Source organism: Fukomys damarensis, unplaced genomic scaffold (assembly GCF_012274545.1).
Source record: "Fukomys damarensis isolate Sample0158 unplaced genomic scaffold, DMR_v1.0_HiC HiC_scaffold_20, whole genome shotgun sequence".
Taxonomy (NCBI): Eukaryota; Metazoa; Chordata; class Mammalia; order Rodentia; family Bathyergidae; genus Fukomys; species Fukomys damarensis.
In genome coordinates, this window is record NW_022900932.1 from 42,440,511 (window position 1) to 42,465,466 (window position 24,956).

The 24,956-nt window shown below is 41.2% G+C and overlaps 1 protein-coding gene and 1 non-coding gene across 6 annotated transcripts in view; both read right to left on the reverse strand.

Annotated features, from left to right (window-relative positions):
- Myof (myoferlin) overlaps nucleotides 1-24,956 on the reverse strand; it is a 142,582-nt gene that overhangs the window by 29,252 nt on the left and 88,374 nt on the right. For all 5 annotated transcript variants that reach the window (XM_010632083.3, XM_010632085.3, XM_010632082.3 and 2 more), the window contains 13 exons: nucleotides 22,494-22,657; nucleotides 19,876-19,990; nucleotides 18,015-18,120; nucleotides 16,271-16,416; nucleotides 14,568-14,741; nucleotides 13,267-13,375; nucleotides 11,553-11,630; nucleotides 9,221-9,402; nucleotides 8,973-9,131; nucleotides 8,761-8,859; nucleotides 7,651-7,812; nucleotides 5,200-5,365; nucleotides 2,048-2,124 (listed from right to left, as the gene is read on the reverse strand). In XM_010632083.3, the coding sequence (XP_010630385.1) occupies nucleotides 2,048-2,124; nucleotides 5,200-5,365; nucleotides 7,651-7,812; nucleotides 8,761-8,859; nucleotides 8,973-9,131; nucleotides 9,221-9,402; nucleotides 11,553-11,630; nucleotides 13,267-13,375; nucleotides 14,568-14,741; nucleotides 16,271-16,416; nucleotides 18,015-18,120; nucleotides 19,876-19,990; nucleotides 22,494-22,657 (1,737 nt within the window). The remainder of the gene's footprint in view (nucleotides 1-2,047; nucleotides 2,125-5,199; nucleotides 5,366-7,650; nucleotides 7,813-8,760; nucleotides 8,860-8,972; nucleotides 9,132-9,220; nucleotides 9,403-11,552; nucleotides 11,631-13,266; nucleotides 13,376-14,567; nucleotides 14,742-16,270; nucleotides 16,417-18,014; nucleotides 18,121-19,875; nucleotides 19,991-22,493; nucleotides 22,658-24,956) is intronic.
- LOC117287101 lies at nucleotides 18,793-18,899 on the reverse strand. The gene has a single exon (XR_004518286.1). It is a non-coding gene; the product is annotated as a U6 spliceosomal RNA (small nuclear RNA).

Consider the following 24,956-nt stretch of genomic DNA (forward strand, 5'->3'; position numbering starts at 1 on the left):
TTTTTTCTTGAGCAGTGAAAATCTGCATAAAGAATCTTAAGTATATCAGACTCATCTTCCTCCAAGGTTACTGCTGTCTTACTGAGACTAACTGGGGTTGCTTACAAAGTGGAAATAGTCATTTTCCTGTATGGGATGGAGAATTTCATGTTGTCAGTTGTGACTGTGTAGAATTTCCAGGTAGTAGAATCAAATGCATTGCTGCACAGTGATGGCTGTGGAGCCCATATTTAATGTGGCCCTGTTGTTAGTGAGTTTAATACAGTTGGGAAGGAAATGGATTTTTTTTAAAGGCACTGTTTTTGGACCTAACATGTTAAAGTGCAATCGTGCATTTTTAAAACCAGTTTGCACATTAAAACATGCTGTGAAAGTTTGTCATAAATGCCAAAAGAAACAGGGAGATATTTGGTGCTTTCCTTTTTCTGGTTGAGCCATCACTGTGCCCATTTCCTTCTTGTAGAAGTAGCTTGAGTGGTCTTAAAAAAGATTCTGGAGTGAGTATTTCTATTTATTTCTTCACTTCAAAAACAAATATAAAATCCTGGGATGTCCCCCACCTTTTTTTTTTTTTTTTTTTTTTTGTGGTACTGGGGATTGAACTCCAGTCCTTGTGCTTGCAAGGCAGGCCACCAAACCGCTGAGCTAAATCCCCGGCCCTAGTATTATTGACAAATAGGGTCATTAAAAATCATGACATTTCTGCTTCCTGTAGGGAAAAACCTGGCATATCTCCTGCATTCCTGTTCTGAAGTTGCAATGCTGTCAATTTACCTCTGAAACTTCTCTTCCTGTCAAACAATATCACTTGGACCGTCCACACTAGTTGCTGTCAGACCTGAGTATATAAATTAGAATCACTGATGGGGACATATATGAAAATGCACTGATGTCTAGTTCTGTCTTGGTGTCTTGGGCCTCTTGGTGGGTAGAGATAGGCCTTGGAAGTAGATAATACTTGAAGTATTCTAGATTGCCACGACCACGCCAGTAGAGTCTGCGTGACAATGCCGGTCACCTGGCAGAAACCAGACCAGAGGTATCGTCCCCACGGGGTTAAGCCTCCTGGACGTCCTTGGCACACACCGCATGCAAAGTCAGCCGTGAAGAGAATAGCTGGCCTCTCTGCCTGCAGTTTGGGGACATTGGGTTCATCTATAATTCTGTTCTATTTTGTCTTTATTACTATTTGTTCATTATCTGTAGAATTGTATTCTGGGCCCAAGAAAGGTTAGGAACAATTAGATGTTCCTAGAGATGTGGAGATATTGAGGCACAAGAGGATGGGCGACCAAAGTGCTGACCCTGAGCCCCGGACTGTGAAGTCCTGAAGGTGAACCTGAAGGTGACATGCTAAAGCCAGTCCTTTGTCTTACAAACTTCCCCTTCTGACTGCGTATAGGTGTGGTCTTACCTTGACTCAATGGTCTTAGCTTTTGTGATGGTATATAGGTGTGGTCTTACCTTGACTTAATGGTCTTAGCTTTTGTGATGGTATATAGGTGTGGTCTTACCTTGACTTAATGGTCTTAGCTTTTGTGATGGTATATAGGTGTGGTCTTACCTTGACCTTGTGGTCTTAATTTTTACAGTACTATTGTCTATCTTATGCCTGCCTGTGACTGGAATCACTCTTGTGATGTGCCCTTGAAACTAGTATATAAACACCTGGAGTTAGAAATAAAATTGCAGCAGCATTGGCAAACTTCACCTCGGTGTTGAGTGCTTTTGTCTGACTGTCATCGCCGAACCTGCTCCCACCTTTCAGAGAACCTGTATCTCCTCGTGAAATCCCGTGTATGCTGCCCTACGGTCGGTAGCACTAGATGATTATTTAGGTAGGGCTGAGGGACTCTATAATTACAGCATCATTATAACTATTAATGAGTGCAAGATTCAGATGATTGTTTCAGTCTTCAATAAACTGGTTTGATTTCTTTTTAAATTTTAATAGCATTGAAAGGTTTTTGATTAAATTTACCAAATAAATGCTTAGACATCTGGAAGATAAGATTGATGACATCCAGTGATCAGTTCTGAAGCTTACCTTAGAAGCCAGTAATGGTTTGGTGTCTTCTATTTCAATAACAACATCCCGGCAGGGGGGTGCAGACATAAGGGAGGCTGGAAGGCAAACAATTTCATAATCTGAGATATCTAGGAAAATACAGTAGTGAGCATTCTACTCCACATTCAAGCCAACGGCCATAGGGTAGATGGTAAAGTTCATGCCTGGATGACAATTTCTGCATGGAGAGGACAACACCTGAATGTAGAAAATAACTCAACTTGTCATTGCTTTTCCCAAAATATAATATGGTTTTAGACATTTTCTAGAGGACTACATAGCTCATTTTTATTTTGTCTTGGACAATTAGTACAGTACCTATACATAGCAGGTATTACAAGTGAATTGTGTCCATTATGTCAGTCAATACATGTCTACTGGATGCAGGAATGAGGCTGAGGCCGAGAAACCTACAACTAATGGGGCCTCCTTTTCTTAGGGTTTATCCTTAGGAAAAAGAAAATAAAGAAATAAAGATGACAGGTAGGAAGTGAGTGGGAGGTAGGAGAAGGAGAGGAGAGGAGGGAAAGTTATGGAAAGCAAAGTGGATGGTTGCATATTTTGGGTTGGAAGCTGGAGTTCTTGTCCTTAGCTCTTGTTCTCAAGTGTATGGGAAGAGGAAGGCAAAAGCCCAAGTTCTATGCATTTATCTCCAAATATTTCTGACTTATGATTTTGAGGTGAGGACAAGGTCCCAGAAACAGCCCTTCCTGAGCTCTTCAGGTTTGCCAAAGGCTCAAGGGGTTGCCAAAGGCTCAACCCAGGTTGGGTAGGATAACAGGGACAACTCCCTTTTGATGGAGAAGGCAACAGGCTGTCAGAATGCACCAAAAGACAGGAACCCAGACAGAATAAACTCTGCCAAGCCAAAAACAACAACAACAAAACAAAACAAAACAAAAAACCCCCAAAAAACAAAAAAACTGTTTACCTTGTTCAGGCAATTGGCACTTTTTTTGGGATGCACAGAAGGTATCATGAGGGAAGAGGAGATACTTTTAAAAAGTTACCTACCATGTGTCAGGCACTGGTCTAAGCACTTTGCTTACATGATCTTATTTAACCCCCTCAATAATCCTTTACAATATGTGCTATTATCTCCATTTTAAATATTTAACAACAAACAAATTGAAGCTAAGAGAAAGCAAGTCATTTGCTTCAGTTTAAGCAATTAGTTGTAAATGAAAGGAAATAAATAACATACCTTGGTTTGACCCCAGAGTTTGTGTCTTAACCATTACACCAGAGCCCAGAGAACAGCAGATGCTCAGTTAGTGCCAGAGAAATGTTTAGGAGATACCAAGGACACAGAAGACACTGATATTTCTTGATGCTAGGTAGTTTTATATCCTATTAGCAGATCTATAAGCAATCGCTGCACCTCCAAGATAAGCTTGCCTGCTATTCCAGAGAACGGCAACAATACAGAACACAAGAGCCAGACGGGCAGGGTTGCACAAACAGAACTGCATGTTAGCTCCTCTCTGTTTCTGTCCTCCATTTCTGTTTGGTTTCCTTTACTGTCCTTATGTAAACAAAGCTGGCACAAGTGGTGGCATTCTGTGTTTCCAGCATTACCCCAACAAGATTTGCTCTCAGCTTTTACCCTACCAATGGTTTTAAGAAAAGACTAGAGGGCCAGGGATTTAGCTCAGTCGTTCCGCTACCTACCTTGCAAAGTGCAAGGTCCTGAGTTTGAGCCCCGGTACCAAATAATAATAATAACAACAATAACAATAACAACAACAACAACAATAAGAAAAGACTAGATTTTCTTCTTCTGGGGCTCTCTGAAGTCTTGCACATTCTCCACCTTAATAACACAGCATCACTAACCACGCCTTGGGCCCAGCGTACCCCTGAACAATAGAGGCAAACAAGCCCGAGCAGCAGTTGCTTCCTAATGATTTCACATGTTTAGACCAGAAAACCTTTTCTTGCGAAAGCAGTAGAGAAAATGATTTCTACTCATTTCAAGTAAAATAGAAGTATCTGGGGAACTGTATATAAAACTAGGGCTTGTGTCTTGTCCTCCTCTACATACTGTGAGAACAAGAGATGATAGGTCACTGCAACTCCAGACCCAAAATATGCAATCATCCACAATGTTTTCCCTCACTTCGGCATATCAAGTAAAATAATTCCTGCAGTTACAATCATTCTTGCTATCATAAAAAGTGCTATTTTGGTCACCATCAGTTTAGAACAAAACGTTTTGTATGTGATATTTTTAAATAAACACATGCAGGATTTTTCCCCTTCTCTGAATGAAGGAAGCATCCTGGGGGGGCCTTTAGAACCACAAAGCAGCTGATTTTCAGAGGTGCTGTAAGATCAAGACCAAATCTTATGGAAGCTTAAACAGAACTGGGTCATAGCACAGATGCTCAAATAGGAGATATCTGCCTCAATTCTGAAGCTATCTGAACAGGGTATTATGGTCCTTCATCAGATCTAATCTTATGAAGCCAGGAGTCCTGGGATCTTGTGCACTCAGGTGACTGATCCCTCACCCCCTAACACAGTGCCAGGCACATGGTGAGCTAAAAATAAGAAACTACTAAGTAATAGAAAAATGCTACATCATTCACTATTATTTATTTTGGAAATGTAAAGTGTTATGCTCCTGCTCCATCATTTACATAATTAATTGCTTTTAGGCTTTTTTGTGGAAATAACAATGAACTGTCTTTTAAATTACATCACAACATTGTTGTCATGCGTTAACGAGGTAGGATCACAGATGGAAAGTAATTTGAAACAAAAATCTCTTCTTTCAGTGCTCATGGAGGGGGTGGTTCCTGCTGCTTCTTAAAAGGCAAATAGGAAAGTTCATGAAGCACTTGACATTTCCTCAAATGATATGTTCATCCAGGAGTGGGACATTTCAGATGGAAATTGCTTGAACATTGCTCCCCCCACGCCCAACTCAGCAAGGGTTCCAGCCTTAGTTCCACCACTTACTAGCTGCATTTGCTCGGGAAAGTTATTTATCCCACTGTAAATGAAGTTTGTATGGTTCTCCTTTGCAGAATCTAGACAGTGAGTGCTTACCTTGAGATGCTGGTAAATAAGATCCTAAAGCATGCATAAAAAAACTCAAAAATGTTGTTTATAGACTTGCATTTTACCTTTTAGCTGTGGCACAATGTCCTCCTTGCCTGCATAAGGGTCACAGCGAAAGCGGTCCAGGTAGTCGATGGTGCACTGGCCAACAACTGGCTTCCGCCCAAACTGCCTGTGATCAATGACCTTGATCACCAGTGGAGGCATGTACAGTTCCTCCTTCGGCAAGAACTGGGGCCACAGAGAGGGGTGTCATTTCTCTTTACAAGACCAGACACGGACAGCTTTGCTGATTATTTCCTCCAAGGACCAACTCAGAGTCTTTTTGCCCAGGGAGCTCATAATAAGTAGTCCAGTAACTGAGTGCTAGGCAAATGGCTGAGTGTTAAAATCATTAGATCTCAGCCAGGCTGCTGCAGATCAAACTTTGGATCTGTCACCATGAACTGCATGCCATTAAGGAACTTTTCCAAGCCCTCTATGTAGAGTTGTGGTAGAGCTTAGAATAGTACCTGGTCCACAGTAAGTGCTCTGTAAGACTAGGTATCGTTATGTGGCACAGTATTGTTTACCATGGACCTGTATTTCCTTCCCACTGTTTCTTTTTTTCTTTCTTTCTTTCTTTTTTTTTTTTAAGACAGGGTCTCACTATGTAGCTGAGGCTTACCTGGAACTTACTATGTAGCCCAGGCTGGTCTCGAACTCACAGCGATCCTCCTGCCTCCCTCCCAAGCGTTTCTTTCTTTCTTTCTTTTTTTTTTTTAAGACAGGGTCTCACTATGTAGCTGAGGCTTACCTGGAACTTACTATGTAGCCCAGGCTGGTCTCGAACTCACAGCGATCCTCCTGCCTCAGCCTCCCAAGTGCTGAGATTACAGGTGTGCACCACGGGGTGTGGCTCCCACTCTGTTTCTTTGGTCTGATTTTTTTTTTTTTTAACCAGGGATTAAACTTGGGACCTTGTGCTTGTGAGGCAGGCAGTAGAACCACAGAGCTAAATCCTGGGCCATCCCACTCTGCTTCTTGAGAGGGGACCTGTATAAGGCTAACAAGCCCAGTACTTGAATAATTTACTAGCCAAGTCCTGAGCAGAATTTAGAAATGGTCAAAATAAAATTAAATCTCCAAGAAAAAGAACAGTGGCTGGGAGTCTTTTAGCCCTAGAAGTTCAGTACCAAGATAGGATACTCATTTTTCCTTCAGCACTCCTGTAATTTGGGACCTTGACAGCACTACCTGCTTGGAGAATTACAGGTTGGAATGGGAGCCTGCTTGTGGTTCAGTGAAATTTGTATTTCTGGCTCTGCATAAAAATAGAAGCTAGGGTTCTCTCAGTGAATCTCCTTGGTTCTGCAGACCAAAGCTAGGTTCCACACTAGAAGTGGGAGAGGAAGGTTGGGAAGTGGACAGGGATGAGTAAAGTGGCCCAGGGGCAACCAGTTAGGGCTTCTGGGATTCTGGCTCAAAGCACCTATAAAGCTCTCCATCCGCAGCACTACAGAGGAAGAATGTGGTCTTCAGAGTAGGAGGGATCTGAGCCCACATCCTAATCACTCGCATGTGTGCACTAGTCCACCTCTTCGTTTCCTCCAAAGTGAGTGTAAGAAGGGTGAAAATGTGCACCTTGCAAGATTAAAAATGAAATGTAGAGTATTCATGCTTGATTCCTGTGGCTGGGCCTGGGTCACGGTCACTGCAGCATAGAAGGGGGAGCCTGCCACTCACTGGGATGTTAACAAGTCCTTTCCCCCTCTGACTCAGTTTCCTCCTCTGTAAAATGTGAGGTTAAACCACAGAGCTCTAGAGTTCAAGAGTGGTGTGTTGGAGGCACCAAAGATAGGGAAATGATGGGCGGGGAAAGGAAATGCCTTATTTCTTTCATATAGCAAAGTAATTTTTTTTCCCATTTTGTTAAAGTTAAGGATTTAACTGATTTAACAATAGAAAGACTGGCTGACTTCGTCTCCAAATGTTATAGGGTCTGCGATGGAGGACTCTGAACTTTACCTTATGCTTCACACTTCTAATAATTGGCAGTAACTTCAGTGGAACAAGGATGCCACTAATGCAGGGTCATAGTTGTGGGATGTTAGGGGTATGGCCCACCGCCCTGTATGGCTTCCTCCATCTCTGCCCCTTTCTGAGACAATCAGTCCCTGTCTGGTGGGCTCTGACCCAAGGGTTTCCACAGGGGCGTGACTAGTGATTAATATTCTGCCCTCAGCAGGCTGACCAAGGGCTTTTAATAGTAGCTGAAGTGATGGAAAGTTTACTAGAGAAATAAATTATTGCTCACTGATACTTTTGTATCACTGAATGTTTTCCAAGCTTTAAGAAACCATCACTACAGTGTAAGAATCTAAAGGGGAAAGTAATTGACAAGCCAAGTATTAAGCAAAGCTTTTCTATTTGTTAGATTTTGGAACTAAATTCTCTCTGTGTGTAGGTTATTTATAGTTCAAATAAAGTTCAGCTACTCAACACACATGGACTGTTACAGAGTCTGGATACCGTACCACTTTCATGAAGAGAACGGAACTTGGAAAGTTGGGTGTCTTCTTAAGGTTTTTGATCACCACTGATTCTACCCTTTCCCCTCCACACTCCACAACGAGACTGGGGGACATGATAGAAGCCATCTGGTAGTTTTTCATATTTCTTAAGCCCCAAGCTAGAATCTGGAAAAATTAGTTAAAGAAAGGGAGAGAAACACAACATATTAAAAACACCATTCAAGAGGAAAAATCCTATCTTAATCACTGGCAAAGTCTTAAAGGCCAATTGGTGAAGATTTGCTTAAAATATTGGTGAATCATATCCTAGGATCCTGTAGGCCATGTAGAGAAAGTGGTTTTGCCCCCTTCCTTCCGTTTGAGCCCCTGGAATAAGAGAACTGCTAGGAGTGCAGAAATCATACTTACTATGCCATTGTGTCAACTAGGTGAATATTGACAAATTAGTTAACCTTTCCTCTTCTCATCTACAAACAGGACTGATGGTATTATCTATCACAGTGCTACTTTGAAGGTCAGTTGTTAGCTTCTCACCACAGCGTCTGACATGCAACCACTCAAAAATGATAGCTACCTGCCTCAGTCTTTGAGAACTCCTAGCAAGACAGGTGGAGAACAGAATTCGTGCAGCAACAGCTGCAAGGAGACTCCTTGGCCAGATTCTATCCATCTAGGCACCAGGTTTACTCCATCATCCTGCATCTGCCCTGTCTTCTGTGTCACCATTGCCCATCCCTCCATTTCTGTCATACCCCCTCAGGCCCCTCTGTGTGTGTGCGTACACACACACACATGCTTTCTTCTAGGTCAGATTCTCTCTCCTAGTTCTCCAGTTGACTGGAAAAACTCAGAAATCTGCCAGTTCCCAGTTAATGAAGATGTTCAATTCCTCCAGAGATACTGGGATGAACCTCTGTCTGTTTGTTTTTTTTTTTTTTTCCCCACAAACCTTCTATTTCCATGACTATTTTAAGTTTTGGAATGAACAGATTCTACAGGAAGTTAGAACTAACAAGAAAATATTCAGCAGAATGCCACTCCCTGTGTGAAAGGTTCCTGTTCAGCGGCCACATCTATTTGACTCAATCAAATGAAATACAGAGATCAGCATACCTCAATAGCAGTGAGCTGAACCACTGGCCGGATTCCCTGAGGGACCATGTATAGGTTTGGAGCCCTTTGAGAAGGAAGAATGGGAAGGTTGGATCCATCCTGTCAAACAAGCAGAATGTCAATGCTTCCCTTTTTAAGGGCAGGGTACCTAGAATTACTAACAACTTTTTAACCAGCTGAAAGAATACTTGAATGAGAATGCAGTAAGGTACCTTGTCCCTCAGAATCAGCTCTGCAGTCACAAGGACATCCCCACAGGCCTTGTCTCCATTCATGACAGGATGCCAGAGAAGTTTGGGTGTGATGTCTGTTTCTGAGTTCAGTTTCACCAGAGGGGGACAAATGCTTCGTCCTAAAAATTCATCTTTACCCTAGAGAAACAAACAAGTCTCAAATCCCCAAATATCCCTCTGAAACTTTATTATCCCCCAGGTCATCTGAGAAATTCTAAACTACATACCACTTGGTCATTGTCGAACAGTTCTATGATAACTTTGGGTGGGTTCTGTAAAATTGTTTGGGGCTCCCCATAGATTTCAACTTCGTCAAATATAATGGTTTGGTCCCATGTGGGATTTAGGGTTGAGTGGATGATCTCAGTGGTTTTGCTTCGATGGAGGAAAGAGACATGAGCATATGGATCTGTGAATAAAAAAGAGGATAATAGTGGAGCTTTGGTGAAAGTCTAGCTCCCCAGGACCCTTCATTTCAACTGAATGCCTTTCCTCTGGATACAATGATCATGGACTCTCCCCATCCACTGGGGGATAGGATTTCTGCAGAGCAGCGTGTAGAAGCGGCAGGTGACAAGGCAATTCAGGAACACCTGAAGTGAGGCCTTGATGTGTGCGGAGGATTCTCTCTGTAGAGTGTGTCCCCACCAGGCTAATTGGACACACAATCTGTCATACTCATGTAAGAGTGTGCTCTGCAGATAGACACGTCTGGTTTCAACCCACAACCCCATTACATGACCACATGCGAAAGTATTTAATCATCTTTAACTTTGGTTGGCTCCTCCAAGTGATAAAAGCATTATCTGCATCCTAGTGTCAAGGGAATGAGATGAATGCAAAGAATATATAAACTGCTCAGGGTGAGCCTATCATGTATGGTGTACTTCACAAATGGTACTTATCACTGTTTCTACCATCACTGGTCATCTATCTATTCCAGAAGTACTTACTGAGTGCCAGGTCTCAAGAGTACAGTAGTGAACAAGAAAGGGTCATATACTTTCAGCGTTTATAATTTGTGATAGCAGAAAAATTTCCAACTACTAGAGAATGGAGTAAAAGAAATGTTATATACCAAGAAGTAATCTACATTTTTCTATATGCTAAATAATTACCCCAAATCTTTTCTTCAGCTGTTAGGGGGCTGCCCTATTTGAGCAATAAAACAATGTTTAAGTCATTGTGATGTGCACTTGTTGTCTCAGCTACTTGTAGGAGGATCGCGTCAGCTCCAGAGTTGGAGACCATCATGAGCAACCCCCATATGAATAATAAATAAATGAATACGTACATATATCCATCCTTCCATCCATAATGTCTAGCCTGAAGCTTGTGTACATGCAAATGTAGCGCTTAGTTTTTAACATTCCAGGTAACAATGATATGAAAGGAATACAGATACTATTGTTCTTTGCTTATTTCTGATTATATCTTTTGTCTCAAGCTGCAAGAGATATGCTTAAAGTATTATTAAACTTCAGTCCAGAATTTTGAAAGAATTTTGACTTTCAGTGGCAGAGTGCCCTCTGGTGGAGTATATTTGAAAATGCCTCCAAAAATATTTTCAAGATGTGTCTTGTAGTATAGAAATAACCCTGACTCTGGCATAATTTGTGACGAAGGAAACCATTCACAAATGCTCATTAATTTTAGTGCTTGGGACACACTTCAGAACTGAGGCAAGTACCCTGAAGTGTCAGGCAAATGCTTTAAGAGCTGTTTCCATTCAAGGTCCAGAGAAGTTCTTCTGGTCGTCAAGGACAAAAGTGGAATAACCCCAGACACATCAGGATGGCCCCTGAATTTTCCATGTTTCCACGGGCAAAAGCACAAATCCCAGAGAGGCAGGTCTCCCTCAGCCTTCCCTTTTCTCTGTCAGTGACATTCTTCGAACAACTCCAAAGACAACAAAACCATCCAGGTATACTGCTCAGAGCCCAGTGTCATGGACAGGTTTGTGAAGTTGTGATTTTTCTGTTACCTTGAGAGAGCTACAAAAAGTGTAAAAGATAATAATATCCCAATAAAACAATAATATACCAGTCAACCCAAGGACCCAGGGATAAAAACAAAATCACATATAGAAATAGAAAACAGAAATTGCTCTTTTTGGTACTTTCTATTATTTAACTGATGATTTTTTGGGGGGGGTACCAGGGATTGAACTTGGGTCTTTGTGCTTTCAAGGCAGGTGCTGGAACCACTGAGCTAAATCCCCAACCCTTAACTGATAATTATTAAAGGGCCAAGCATCTTCTATGCATTTGTAGCACCCAGCAACAGGGCTTGAAGCATTCAATAATTATTTAGCTAACAACTAAGCAGTTTACTTCAAGTATGTGAACTAATTTAATCCCAGCATGAAAAAGTGTTTGTAGTTAGAAATGACAAGAAAGCATCCCCTTGGCTGGGGATTTAGTTCAGTGGTACAAGTGCAGACTCTGGGTTCAATTCTGGTACTAAAAAAAAAAAAAGCAAGCAATACTTGATGGAAAAGAGAGCCCAGCGATCCTGCTATGTCATAGTGTGCAGCATGGGGATTTTTTTTCCTTTTACCTGAAAAGCTGTCTTTGTCTAGAGCCATGAGGTTTCTAGCTTGATAGATATAACAGCGCAGATGGTAGATGTAGACTCCTGAAAAGAACAAGATGGAGTTTACACCCAAGAAATATAATACTACATTCTGGTATTTTTCTGGACTATTTGGAGATAATATTTGCCCCAGATAAATGGATCACATAGACCTAATTTCTCATAACAGAGAACCTGTGGTACAGTGGTACCTCAGTTCATGAATGCTTTTTTGCAAACAATTTGGTTTGCACACAGAAGTGTTTGGAAAAATTTTGTTTCTGTTTGCAAATTCTGCATTGGGTAATAAACATGACCATGGCCATTTTTTCCAAAATTGTAGAACAAATTAAGTTTATGAACTGAGGTACTATTGTAATAGTAATGCTGTATTCTCCCAAAGTGGTTTATTTCTTGCAAAATACAGCTTAAAAGTAGTCTCCCGTTATCCATGGTCTCACTTTCCACAGTTTCAGTTGCTTATTGTTCAATTGGTATGTGCAAATTTTAAGGGGAAAATTCCAGAAACATTTTATCAGTTTTAAGTTGCATACCATTGTAAGTAGTATGAAGAAATCTCAGACCATCCTGTTCCATCCCTAAATAGTATATATAGAGTTTGATATTATCTTCAATTTCAATAGTCCACTAAAGGTCTAGACTATATCCTCTACAGATAATGGGGGAATACCGAACTTTTGAAAAATCCTGTAGTAAGCCCAGTGCAAAGTGTGACAATCAGGAGAACATTATTCCCATTGTAAAATAACTGGATTTAGGGTATTGCTTGTCATACAGACCTTTAAAATAAGACTGGGTCACCAGCAGTTATTGGAATAGAGCAATCTTTACTACCCAATCTGGGATACAGTTATCTGCTAAGCATTTGTTTGATATTTCAAAATCTTTGTACTGCTTGTCTTTATTAGCATATTAATGCACACACACACACACACACACACACACACACACCCCTCTTTCACTCACACAAACATATAGTTCGAGAGATAGTAGAACATAATGACTGAACACACAGATTCTGGGGATGCTGACTACTTGTGTTCAAATCTTACCTTTTGTATATACAAACCTTAAGACATTGAGGGAAGTTATTTATTTATTTATTTTTTTTTTTGATACCAGGGATTGAACTCAGGACCTTGCTTGCACTTGTGGGGCAGGCGTGGTGCCACTGAGCTAAATCCCTGGGCCAGTTACTTAATGTTTTTGCACCTTGATTCCCTCATCTGTAAAGAGGGATCAGTGTCAGGCACCTACCTTAAAGGGTTACTATGAAGATTAAATGAGTATGCCTGACATGTGATGAGATCTATGTAAGCATTTTCTATTATTATTATTGTTATCATTAATCATTACTATTATTGTGTAGTTCTGCCTTATTCTGAAATTTCTGAAGGCTATCACTGAATCTAACCTTTATTTAAACTTGGAGCCTTTTCCCCTTAATTACAATAACAGTTGTGGGATTCAAGATGAGTACCCTACTAAACAGATTCTATTAAAATCAATGACTTAATCATCCTTTATCCCGAATATGGTACGGTTTTTAAAACTATTTACAAAATCTTCTTCACCAAATTATGACATTGAAAGTAACGTTCACATGAGATTTTTAGCATAACTGGGGACTGGAAGTAAGAGTCATAGGAGTTAAATCCAGACAGACACTCAGACTCACTGTCAAAGCTGCAGGAGACGATGGGGGTGTTGGCCCCAAACACAGTGGTGGCGCTGTGCTTCTGCATCTCCACGCTCTTCTCATCCCCGTCCTCCGTGGTGTCTGCTCCCTACAGTGGGCCCAAGCACAGCCCCAGAATAAACAAGCTCAGAGGTGAGAATCATAGACAAATGGAATGGTGGCTTTTAAAAGAGATTTTGTCTCCCAATCACCCCATTTTTCAAGATGAGTAAGGCCTAGGATAGTAGGTTACTTCCTCAGAGTCACTTAGCTGGACAGCAGCAGAAAGGAGGGAGAAGCCAATCCTTCTGCCTCAAGTCAAGGTTTATAAAACCCTGCTGCTGAAAGAAAGGGAAGATGAATAGGATATAAATAAGAGAGTTAAAAGGATGGGAGGAGAAAGAAAGAACAGCAGAAGCATACAGGTCAAAATGTAGAAATACGCCAGCTGTGGTGGACACGTCTATAATCCCAGTACTCAGGAGGCCGAGGCAGGAGGATCGCTGTGAGTTTGAGACCAGCCTGGGTTACATATTGAGTTCCAGATCAGTCTCAACTACACAGTGAGACCCTGTCTCAAAACAAACAAACAAACAAATAAATAAATAAAGCAGAAATACAAAACTGATTGCCATAGTGTTTTGTTTAGTTTAGTTTTTTGAGACAGAGTCTCACTATTATAGTTCAGGTTGGTCTTGAACTCACTAAGTAGCCCAGGCTGGCCTGGAACTTGTGATGATCCTCCTGCCTCAGCCTCCCGAGTGTTAGGGTTACAGGCATGCGCCACCACACTCTGCTGCAGTATTGTTTTAGATCATTCACTGCCATGTTCTTATTCCTTCCTTCCACCAGCCTACATTTCCCCACCTCCACCTTCTTTATTGTGCTTCCATTTGAATATTTCTGTAATTTTTGAGATATTTTTTCCTCTTCCCTCCCTCTCATATCTGCACATTTAGCTCTCCTGGTTTGTTGAACAGTTGCAGTTTCCAAGGACTGATCAAGGAACCTGTGTTTGGAATGTTGATACCTGAAACATGGGTGTTAGAACAGACATACTTGGAAAAACACTGGGGGAAGCAGGTGCGTCTGTGGGAGTATTTTTGGATCTGTTCATATGTTAATGGTCTTCTCATTATACAAGAGTTATTGAACACCTAGGATGGGTACTTTTGCTCAAACTATTTACAATCTTACAACACTGGGATTGCAAGGAGCTCCGTGAAGTGGGCAGTATTGCATTCAGTATGTATGTTTTCTCTACATCAGTTTTATTTACACTTTGGCTTCTGATTACTTACAAGGGCACCTTCCAGTTTAAAGATGGCCGCTGCACCATGTGTTTCTGAAGGAGCCATTTTTCTTCTCCAGCGTCTGCGGCGAAAAGTGTCAGAACTACGCTGTTGCCAGTGAAATTTCCAACCAATTAAAGATGCATATTCCCATCCCTCGCGGTCTTCAAATTGTTCCATGGCCTAAAGCAAAGTAAAACTTTTAGTGATAACGGCATTATTGATATTCTTTGTTTTTTGCTTGTTTGTTTTGTGGGACTGTGGATAAAACTCAGGACCTTGTTTTTGCAAGGCAGGCGCTGCACCACTGAGCTAAATCCCCAGCCCAACAATATTCTTTATACTGATTAAGCAAGTCACTGGGTTCATCAACAATAATGTAGAAATACAAATCTACTCTGGGTTCATCAACAAATACAAATCTATTCTGTGCCAAGCACTGTGCTAGGAGCAAGAGATGCATGAAACAACACAGTGGGCGGGTCTCTGCCTTTGCAGAGCTAACGTAAAGTGGAAATAGATAATCAGTCACTTATAGTGCAATGAGGTGTCAGGACGTGGGAGACAGAGGTCTAGCAGTGGTGTCTCATTCAGGCTTGGGGGTGGGATGAAACAAGTGGATTTCTGCTTAAATTGCGTTGTTTTCTCACTTCATTAGTTTATAGGAACACTACCATTGTGATGTAGTCTAAAAAAACATTATTTCCACTTTATATATGGAGTGAAAAGTTATACCTCTCCCTGAGGTGTCAAATTTCTTGCCTAAGCTAATGGCTGCTAAGCTAATAATTAGGAGACAGTCAAACACCTCTACAAACTTCTTACCCCATCAGGCTGGGATAGTTCAATAGCAAACACTCATTCGTTCCTCAGCTCATTCATTCTATTACCCTCTTTTGGAAGCACGATTCTGAGCTACCAAGGAGTTGCACAGACAATGATGGCTCCATTTTTACTTTCATTGAATTAAAAACAAAACAAAACAAACAAAAAAAGCCCCACCACATAGTACCTAATGGAGTTAGGCCTTCAAGGCAGCCGAAACAGTTCCTGTTTAGAATGAACCTAGCCATATCCAAACACCAGCCCTGTCACTTACTAGACGCGTAGCCTGTCCTGGAGTAAATCTGTCACAGATGTGTGAGCCTTATCTGTGGAGTGGACACAAAATTCAGAGCTACAGACTGCGGCAGATGGGTGTGCTGTGGCTAACACTGTGCAAGGTATGCAAAGCATGCCTCGTATTACTGCTCTGAATACGATTTTACCACGTCATTTATTACTCCATTTAGAGTCTTACACTAACTTACTTAGATAAGTATTCACCTTTCAGGTGAGAAAGAAAGCAAAGCCAGGATTTGAATCCTTCTGTATCTTGTTCTAAGTTCCAAGCTACTGCCACTAACATATTATCTATTACAATAATTTGAGTGGTCTTTTACTACCTCTATAGTGGTACCTAACATTTAACTTGCCTCAGAATCACAAGGAGGGCTTGTTGACAATCAGATTGCTGGGCTAGTCCCAGATTTTATGAGTCAGTAGGATTAGGATGAAGAAATGTTTCTCACCAATCCCCAGGTCATCGATGGTCACGGCGGTGGTGGCACTGTGTACACTCTGAAAACCTTTGAGCATAGCATTTAGCCCTTGATTTACAAATATCCCTGTAGAAATATCTCCTTAACTGAAACTCCTATTGCTCCTCTTACCCTTGCAGTGCTTGAAGGTGTTTGTGTTAAATCTTTCTTGCGTTTCCGGACCAGCCGTCGCCGTCTATGAGTGTGATACATTTTCTCTGCTGCAACCCAGGATTTTGGCTTATTATCTGGAGGGATGGTAATTCCATACTCCCAACCTGGAACAGGGTTTGTGAACAGTTACCCAAAAAGATGCATTTGCCAGACCAGTAAATAACTTTTGAGAAAACATTTAGTCCTTCTCATTGCCCCAAAACAGTTATCTACTATCATGACTGTAACAGGTTAAGCATCCCTAATCTGAAAACCTGAAATCCAAAATATTCCAAAATCTGGAGCTATTTGAGTGCCACAATACCACAAGTAGAAAATTCCACACCTAACCTCATGTGATTAGTGATAGTCAAAATAAAGGGGCACTAAAAATACTGTATAAAATTATCTTTGGGTTATGTGCATGAGGTAGATTAAACCTAAATGAATTTTGTGTTCAGATATCTCCAAGATAGCTTATTACATATAAGTATTTCAACATAAAATTCCAAATTTGAACACACTCAGGTGAGCATTGAATAAGAGACACTCAACTTAAACTTTGCTAATCTTTAACTAAATAAATATAGCCTCATACCCTGGATTCCTCCTCAGAAAGCTTTTTTGTGGTGGTGAGGTTCTCCTCTACCTTTCTGCCTCCAGTCACTCATGGCAATTGAGTGTATCTAAGAATAAAGCGCAGCACAAGGGGCAGAAGGGGACAAAGCCACAAGGGGAATAGGAGGTGGGTATGTAGTCACAGGCCCCTGTTCACTTTCAACACCACCACATGCTGGTTCTTTTCTAAATAAATAAGTTTTCTGCAGGTCGGTAAACTTGCCTATGGCTCAATTTTTCCATTAAAAGGATAAAATATACCTTTTTATAGAGTTACTTTAAGATAACCAAAATTCATGAAAAACACTGGGGCCATGTTTAGCACACAGTTATTGCTCAGTGGTATTATTGTAAGACTTGGAGTGTGCAACAAAGTTGATTTGAAATCTTTGGTGTCATTGCTGGTCCTTTCTATGCACTATTCCCTTTTATCAGAAAACAAATCACATTTTCTCTTTGACAATGACAAATGCTATAAATCATAGTATTACTAGATTACTATTCATAGACAAAGACAAACACCATTATTAACAGAAACTATGTCAATAATCTACATTATTGTTAAATAGGATTTTTTTTCTTTTCATTGAGTTTATTGGTACATTCTAAGTATACAGTACAGTTACATTCCTTACTGGGATCCTGTACCTTTACATGACAGGTCTTGGTTCTCATTTTTTCCCCTTGTCCCTGCCCTCCCTTCACCACCCCCTCCCCTCCCCATTTACAAACACTTTAATTCCATTTTTTCATTTTCCTTTCCAAGCTAGAGGGCCCCTGAGTGTGACATTCCCAGGGAAACTATGGGGTGTGATTATGACAAAGAACCTACCTAGCTCTCTCCTCAATTCTCACTCCGGATCCCCAGACATCTCAAAGCCCAAACAGTTGGTTCCATCTCACCTGCTATTTTCCACTCTTAACCTTCCCCAAAGAGAACCTGCCCTAGTGTTTACTTGTGCTTCAGATTCTTCACTTGAATGGGTGGTCACGGGTGGCACCCCAGACCAGGCTGTCGGGGACCCTTCCCCACCAGGGAACCTGCACTCTGTAAACCAAGGCCCAGCTACAAACTCATAGTCAAGTAACAGGTAGAGAACATTACCACTCTCATCCACGGCTCGATTTATGTCATACACCCATGCGTCATCTTCCCAGTCCCAACCTGGAGGACAAGTAAACTCGCCGGGTGATGCTGCTTTATCACCATTCTTCAAAAAGAAAGAAGTGGAGGGTAATTAGTCAGAGGGTTGAAAGATGCAAGAATGAGAACAATTTCTGCATATTAAAGTATGATATCCACAGGTTTACATGGATACTAAGAAATACAGTTCACTCAGAAAAACTAATCTTTATGTAAAATTGTTACATCAAAATTTATTTTTAAACCTACCCTGTTTTTACTACTAGAGAATTGTTTTAGATTTAACCTGTGAAATTGCTGTCTTTGTAGGAAAAAGTGATCGAATACATGGTTCAACTTGACACTACAAAATGTGCAACTTATCTTTATGAGGGATTAGATAAGAAAGAACTACCAGAGAACAGATCAAACATTACAAGCGCATGTTTTCAGGTACTGGGAAATGCTAATAGAGGCCCATAATGCTAAGTATGTAAGAGGGAGTAAAGTATATAAAGTTTACATAGAAACTGAGAATTATGAAAAGAAAATTAATGAGCAAAGAAAATGGAGGGGACCTGCAGACGTAGGAAAGAACATCAGCATCACTTTAAATTACGAAAGTGGAAATTGAAATAATGACAGGATACCACTTATTGATATACTGGCAAAGAAAATACAATGGGATGTGGAGTGTTCAGGCAAAAAGTCCCCTCATGCACTGTTACTGGAAATCTAAATTCATAGACCTCTTTTTAAAAAAAATACGGAACACTTGGCGAATTTGCATGTCATCCTTGTGCAGGGGCCATGCTAATCTTCTCTGTATCATTCCAATTCTAGTATATGTACTGCTTAAGTGAGCACTCACAGACCTCTTTGAAAAGAAAGTTGGCAATATTCATCAAAATTTTATATGAATTTGTTTTGACTAAGCAAATTCAAGGATCTTTCCTAGCCATAAATTTTCATAGTGAATAAACATGTATATATAAGATGTTATTTATTATTTTACTTTTTAAAAAGTGACCACAAGCCAGGTATGGTGGTGCACACCTGTAACTCCAGCACTCGGAAGGCAGAGGCAGGAAGATGGCTGTGAGTTCAAGACCAGCCTGGGCTACATAGTGAGTTCTAGGTCAGTCTCAACTACATAGTGAGACCCTGTCTCAAAAAAACAACAACAACCCCCCCAAAAAAACACAAAAAAGTGACATAACAACAAAAAAATAACAACACCCCCAAAACCAAACCTAAATATTTATGAGACTAGTTAGGTAAATTATAACAGATGCATATAATAAAATACTCTGCAGGCATTTTTAAAGCTTATAGAGCTATCTATATGTATCAATATGAAATGATGTCCAAGATATATTATCGAACAAAAACCACACGCTTAAGAATCATACATGCAACATAATTCCACTCAGCTGAGAAAAAAAGAAATCATGTACTTATATATGAAAAATATAAGTGGTTATTTTTGAGAAGGGAAATGAGTCAGAGAGAATTACTTTTCATTTCTTTTAATATTATTTGAAGTTTGTAAAAGCATGAGCCATTCATTCTTATGATTTTAAAAACTAGTTAGAGAATAAATAAAAATTTACCCTAAAAAATTTGCATACCCTAAACTTTACTCTGCAGAAACATCTAGTCACACAGGCCCATTTCTCCCATTTCTTTTTTAGTGAAGTGAGAGCTGTATTTTTGTGTGGCCTGAGTTTTGAATGGAAGGCTATTTGGAACAGAAGTAGGAGAGAGGGTGGTGGTAGGTTTCCAGAAGATCGTGATTCACAGAGATGAACAGGAGGGTTCCTCTCAAGATCGGGCAGCTCACCGCATCAGTGTAGGTATCCTCGGCTGACTTCCACTCGCCCCCGGGGTAGCGGCTCTCATTCTGGTAGACTTCATCAGTGAACTCCGTGTGGCCTGCATCTGCCTCAGTCAGCAAGCTGCAGCAAGCAAGGGCTTTGGTTACCTGAGGAGAAATGGCTACCAGCAGCTTCAGCTATTTCCAATGGTTAGGAGAAACCTGTACCATGGGAAAAGTACCAGTTCCCTCCTGCTGGACCCATGTGGGTTTTGCATTCCAGACTCCTCTTTCTACCAGGAGCTTTTGGCACTGCTTTGGAGAGCGGGTGTGCTGGAACAATGAGACCTAAATTACAGAGAACACTGCTAATGAGTTAGGTTGGTCCTTTTCTGTAGTCAGGGTGCGGATCGGGAAAACAATGTTGTGGGGAGTTTCTCAGGGGCGTTACCAACAGTTCCTTCCAGATGTTTCAGTGAAGGGCTGTTCAGCTTTTTCTTAGCAAAACTCTTCACTAACAGTTCAAAGACTAAGGAATCATCCCTTTGTGTCCCTCCCATGTAAAAAATGGAGTGGAGACCAAGTCACAAAGCCAGGTGTGGAAATGTCTACTAATGGGTTGCTTGGTCTATGCAACCTACACTGCAGGGAGGGGTTCAAATATTCTGGATGGTTCCTAGGTAGACAGCAAAACTATATCATTTAAGACTCCAAACTCTAGTTGGGTGCTTGAGAAACCCATACTGACTGTCCTTTGCCAATGTTCCTCTTGGATTTGAAAGCCTGCAGAGGGAAGTGCACAGGTTCCAGTCTTGACTTAAATCTTCTGCTAGGTACACACTAAAATCATGGTTCTTTTTTTTACCAACTCTGCATCTTTTCTCTGATTCATCTGCCCCTAAAATCAAGCACTGGAGAGGTCTAAAAAATAAATCTTGAACTGTTTGTATAAAATGGGCTCATCCACCACTTTTCTGGGCTGCAGAGAAGAATAAAAACCCTGGCTGCCACCTAACTCTAGGATTTATTCAGCCTGACATGCTTTGACCTTTTGCTTTACTAATCACAACTCCACCTACCATTCCCCGTCCTCATTCGTCTTCCTTCCTCGTGTCTAATTCAAACCCTAGTAAATTTCCTCTCCGATTTCCCTGGCTCCATCCACAGCAAGCTACCATGGATCCAAAGAAAGCACTGGGATTAACAGACACTCACACTTCCCTTCTCATTTAATGCCTATACAATGATAGGGAACAAATGCCAGAGGCTAAACTCTAGCCAGAGACCTTAAAATCTAACTTGCCAAGTTTGGTTCTTCCAAACTCAAGCGTACCATGATGGAGTGGTGAGAAGAGGAGCTCTGGTTCTAACGCTGTCGTCAGTACTTAGAAGCCAGGCTTTAGCTTCCTCCACCTCCGGGGAAAACACACTTACCTCCTTCTAGTGTTCGTTTCTCTCTATCTCTTTTAATAACAGCTTTTGAGAGATAATACACATATCATTTAAGAGCGTACCCTCTACCATTATTTGCAGATGTTCCAGCAGAATAGTTGAATGCTGGTTTGGATGCTCTATCACTTCTTGGCATTTTGGCTAAGATCCAGTGTGGTTTGGATGCCCTAGCTAAACTTAGCTTTTAGCTCTGGCTATACTACTTACAGGCTTTGTTGTCTTTGGACAAGTAACTTAATCTCTCTACATCTCCGTTTTCTCATTTGCAAAATGGAGATAATATCGTCTTCTTGGAAGGTAATTATCCATGAGTCTCTTGCACTTTTGCACATCTTGCCAGCTTAGGCAATGATTGGACTGTCCTATAGACTGTTTAAAATGTTCATGTCAGGAACAGTCTTGGAAGGCAGAGATAGATAGTATCTCTCTCCAGAACAAAATGTCCAGCATGCTCACTGCCCATTATAAAATATTTGGTTGCACCGAATTCCAGGTTCCTCTGCTGCGGTATAATTAATTGCAAGTGTAAGGGTCATCTAACCCTAATCATGACACCTTGTGGGACCTGGGGTATGGATAACTACAGAAAATGTTAGTACTCTACTGTTGTCCTTGGTGTGGGCAATAAAGTCCTTTTCTCTGAACCAGGAGTCATGCGTCTCCAGCCAGCATCCATGAAACTGTGGCAGTCAACCTTGTTAATGCAAATAGAATAAAACCTCAGACCCATATAATACTCTTCTTTTTCTCTGTTCTGTTTTTTGAGAAAGGTCTCACTACATAGTTCAGATTGGCCTTGAACTGTGTAGCCCAGGATACCCTCAAATTCACAGCAATCCTCTTGCGTAAGCCTCCCAAGTGCTGCGGTTGGAAGCATGAGGCACCAAGCCTGTCTGAGACCCAGATAACATCTGCTACTACCCTTCTGTTAGAGCTGTAGGGAGGATTAAGTAAGACGATGCTGATGCCCAGTACACTGCCTGGCACATTCTCATATAGTAAGTTCTCAGTAATTACCAGCTCCTGGGTGTTGTCTATAGTTGTCTGTCTTGTGGAATATTGATGACATCTTTCAACTGTCTATGAATTTCTATGGTGTTGTATAAATATCATCGAGAATGATGACAAAGACAATCCATCTAAGAACATGCTTCATTGCCATATTTTTTTTCCTCAGAGAATGAAATGCTTACCTTCTTTCAGGATCAACGATCCAACCTCCTTCCCATTCCCAGCCTTTTGGAGGCAAAAAGAATTCCCTCTTGAGTTTTATTTTTCCTGTGACATCAGAAAACTTATGACGTCTCACTAGTCCAGAGGTGCCCCATTTTCCAAACATGAGAGCTTGATTTTCATACTATCAAAATGAAATTAGAGAAACACCATCAGAGGGCCAGAAATAAAGTCGGCCTACAACTTCTCAGATTCATCCAGGACTTAGGCTAGACAGCCACAGAAAGTAAAAAGAAGGTTTTACATTCAGAAGGTATGAACTGAACTTGGGCTGTTGCTGATTGTGCTACTTTGGATAAGTCATTTGCTTTTTCTAAGATTCAGTGTTATCATCTGTAAACTGGAGACAACACCACCTCTCTTACGGAATTATTCTGCAGTTCTAGTGAGAAATTATGAATGTGTTTCAAAAACAGTAATATACAGTGGACCCTTGACTTAATGGACTCAATTCATCCGTGAAGGCTGGTTCTAACACAAGTTGGTTAATTGAAGGCTCAGGCTCCTCTACATAGCCTTCAAAATCTCTCCTGTGTACAGGCCTATCTCAGTGTCCTTAGAGAGACACTGGCCCAGGGTTTCTCAATTAACCCCACATAGGAAAGGATGTTGTAATGCTCTTTCCAGAACACTTCAGGGATTAAATCTGCACCTGAGACCATTTGGAAGCACAAGAGGCCAGCATTCAGGTTGCAACTCATGACTTTGTTCATAAGTTAAAACTAAAATTCCAAGTTGTTCATATGTCAGGACCGTTGTAACTTGAGGGCCCGCTGTTTAATGCTAGTTCCTTCCATTATTATTTTGAATAACTCCACACAGTTTCCTGAACCTTATATTCCTCAATTTATGAATGTGTAGATGAAAGTTTACTTGTAAATTAACTACTGAGAACTTGGGGCACATTTGCCCACAGAAATAATATTTAATTGATGTGTATTTTCCAGGCAATCCACAAAGAATACATTTGAAACCTGATGGTCTTTTAGCATCCAGCACATATAGGGGCCTAAAAATTCTGAGCCTTAATCCCCTCTGAAGTGTGGCAAGTAGACAAAGTTCTTTCTGGAAAGCAGATTTAGTGGGAATGGCAGACATTGGTTTATAGAGTATGCCTCATAAGTTAGAGATTATAAATCTATGGTGTCTGCTCTCATACTCCCATTCATGAACAGGGTTGATATTTCTCAGGGTAGTAGGTGTCCCTACGGTCCCATACTGGAATTTCCATTTGTCTGCTGATGACTCAACCAAAGAGATGGTTAGCATAAGCCATAGAGAAGTTTTTGGCTGAGAGAGGAGGGAGGCAATTTGAGTAGGGGCCTTTTGGGAAATTAGGAACAAGCATACACAGTAGGAGCATAATAATGTTATCTCAGATATTGTCTCTGAGACTGTAGAGGAGACAGCTTTAGGCAGAAGTTAAAGGAGCTGTCGTTACCAAGTGCAATGAGACTGAGGAGCATGTGACAAGGGCACAGAATGGAGGAATAAGGCATTCTTGCTGCTTCTGCCTGGAAATCAGCAGGGTCTCAGTAAAACAGTTAAAGTCTGAGCAAAGACTTCAACATGGATAAAAGGGCATCAGTAGCAGCAGAGGTGGGGTGATTAAGCGGCTGTGAGGCCTTGTGGCCTTTAGCCAGCAGCAGTAGGGGCAGAATAGTAAGAAAAAAGTATGCATGAATAACCACATGGGAAGCACCAAAGGCCGCCTAGAAATTTTCAGGAGAAATTTTTACAGAACACCAAGAACTGGTATTAGCATAGGAAGGCAAGAACCAGTAAAAGTCTTATTATATTATTTATTATTATCTTTATTAATGTGCCTGGTCTTTATGGGCCATTAGAACCTGGAGAAACTATAGAGTCACATGGAATGACTAAAAGTAGGTGGAGTTGAACTCAAGCTCAACTCTATGAAGGGAAGGACCTGGAAAAGGGGAAGAATGAAAAGAACCCCTAGGCTGGTTGACTGTTGCTCAGGGGTAGTTCCTCCAGCCTTAGTCCCAGCCACAGAGCTAGAAGGTAGGTGGACACCAAGAAATCCTACAGAAACAGGAGTGAGCCTCTCTTGCACGTATGCTCTGATTTCCCTTCTTCACACTACCCACTGGCTGGATGCCAACATCTACTCAGGGCCTCCCCAAGGCCTCCAACACAGCCTCCATTTGTCTCCAACAGCTCTTAAGCGCCTGAGTTGTGGATTGAAGTTGCACGTATGCTCTGATTTCCCTTCTTCACACTACCCACTGGCTGGATGCCAACATCTACTCAGGGCCTCCCCAAGGCCTCCAACACAGCCTCCATTTGTCTCCAACAGCTCTTCAAAGCCTGAGTTGTAAGGATTGAAGTGTCTCATGTGTTCCTAGTATTTCTTAACGTGGCCCACAGACGCCCATATCTATCCACCCACAGTATAATCA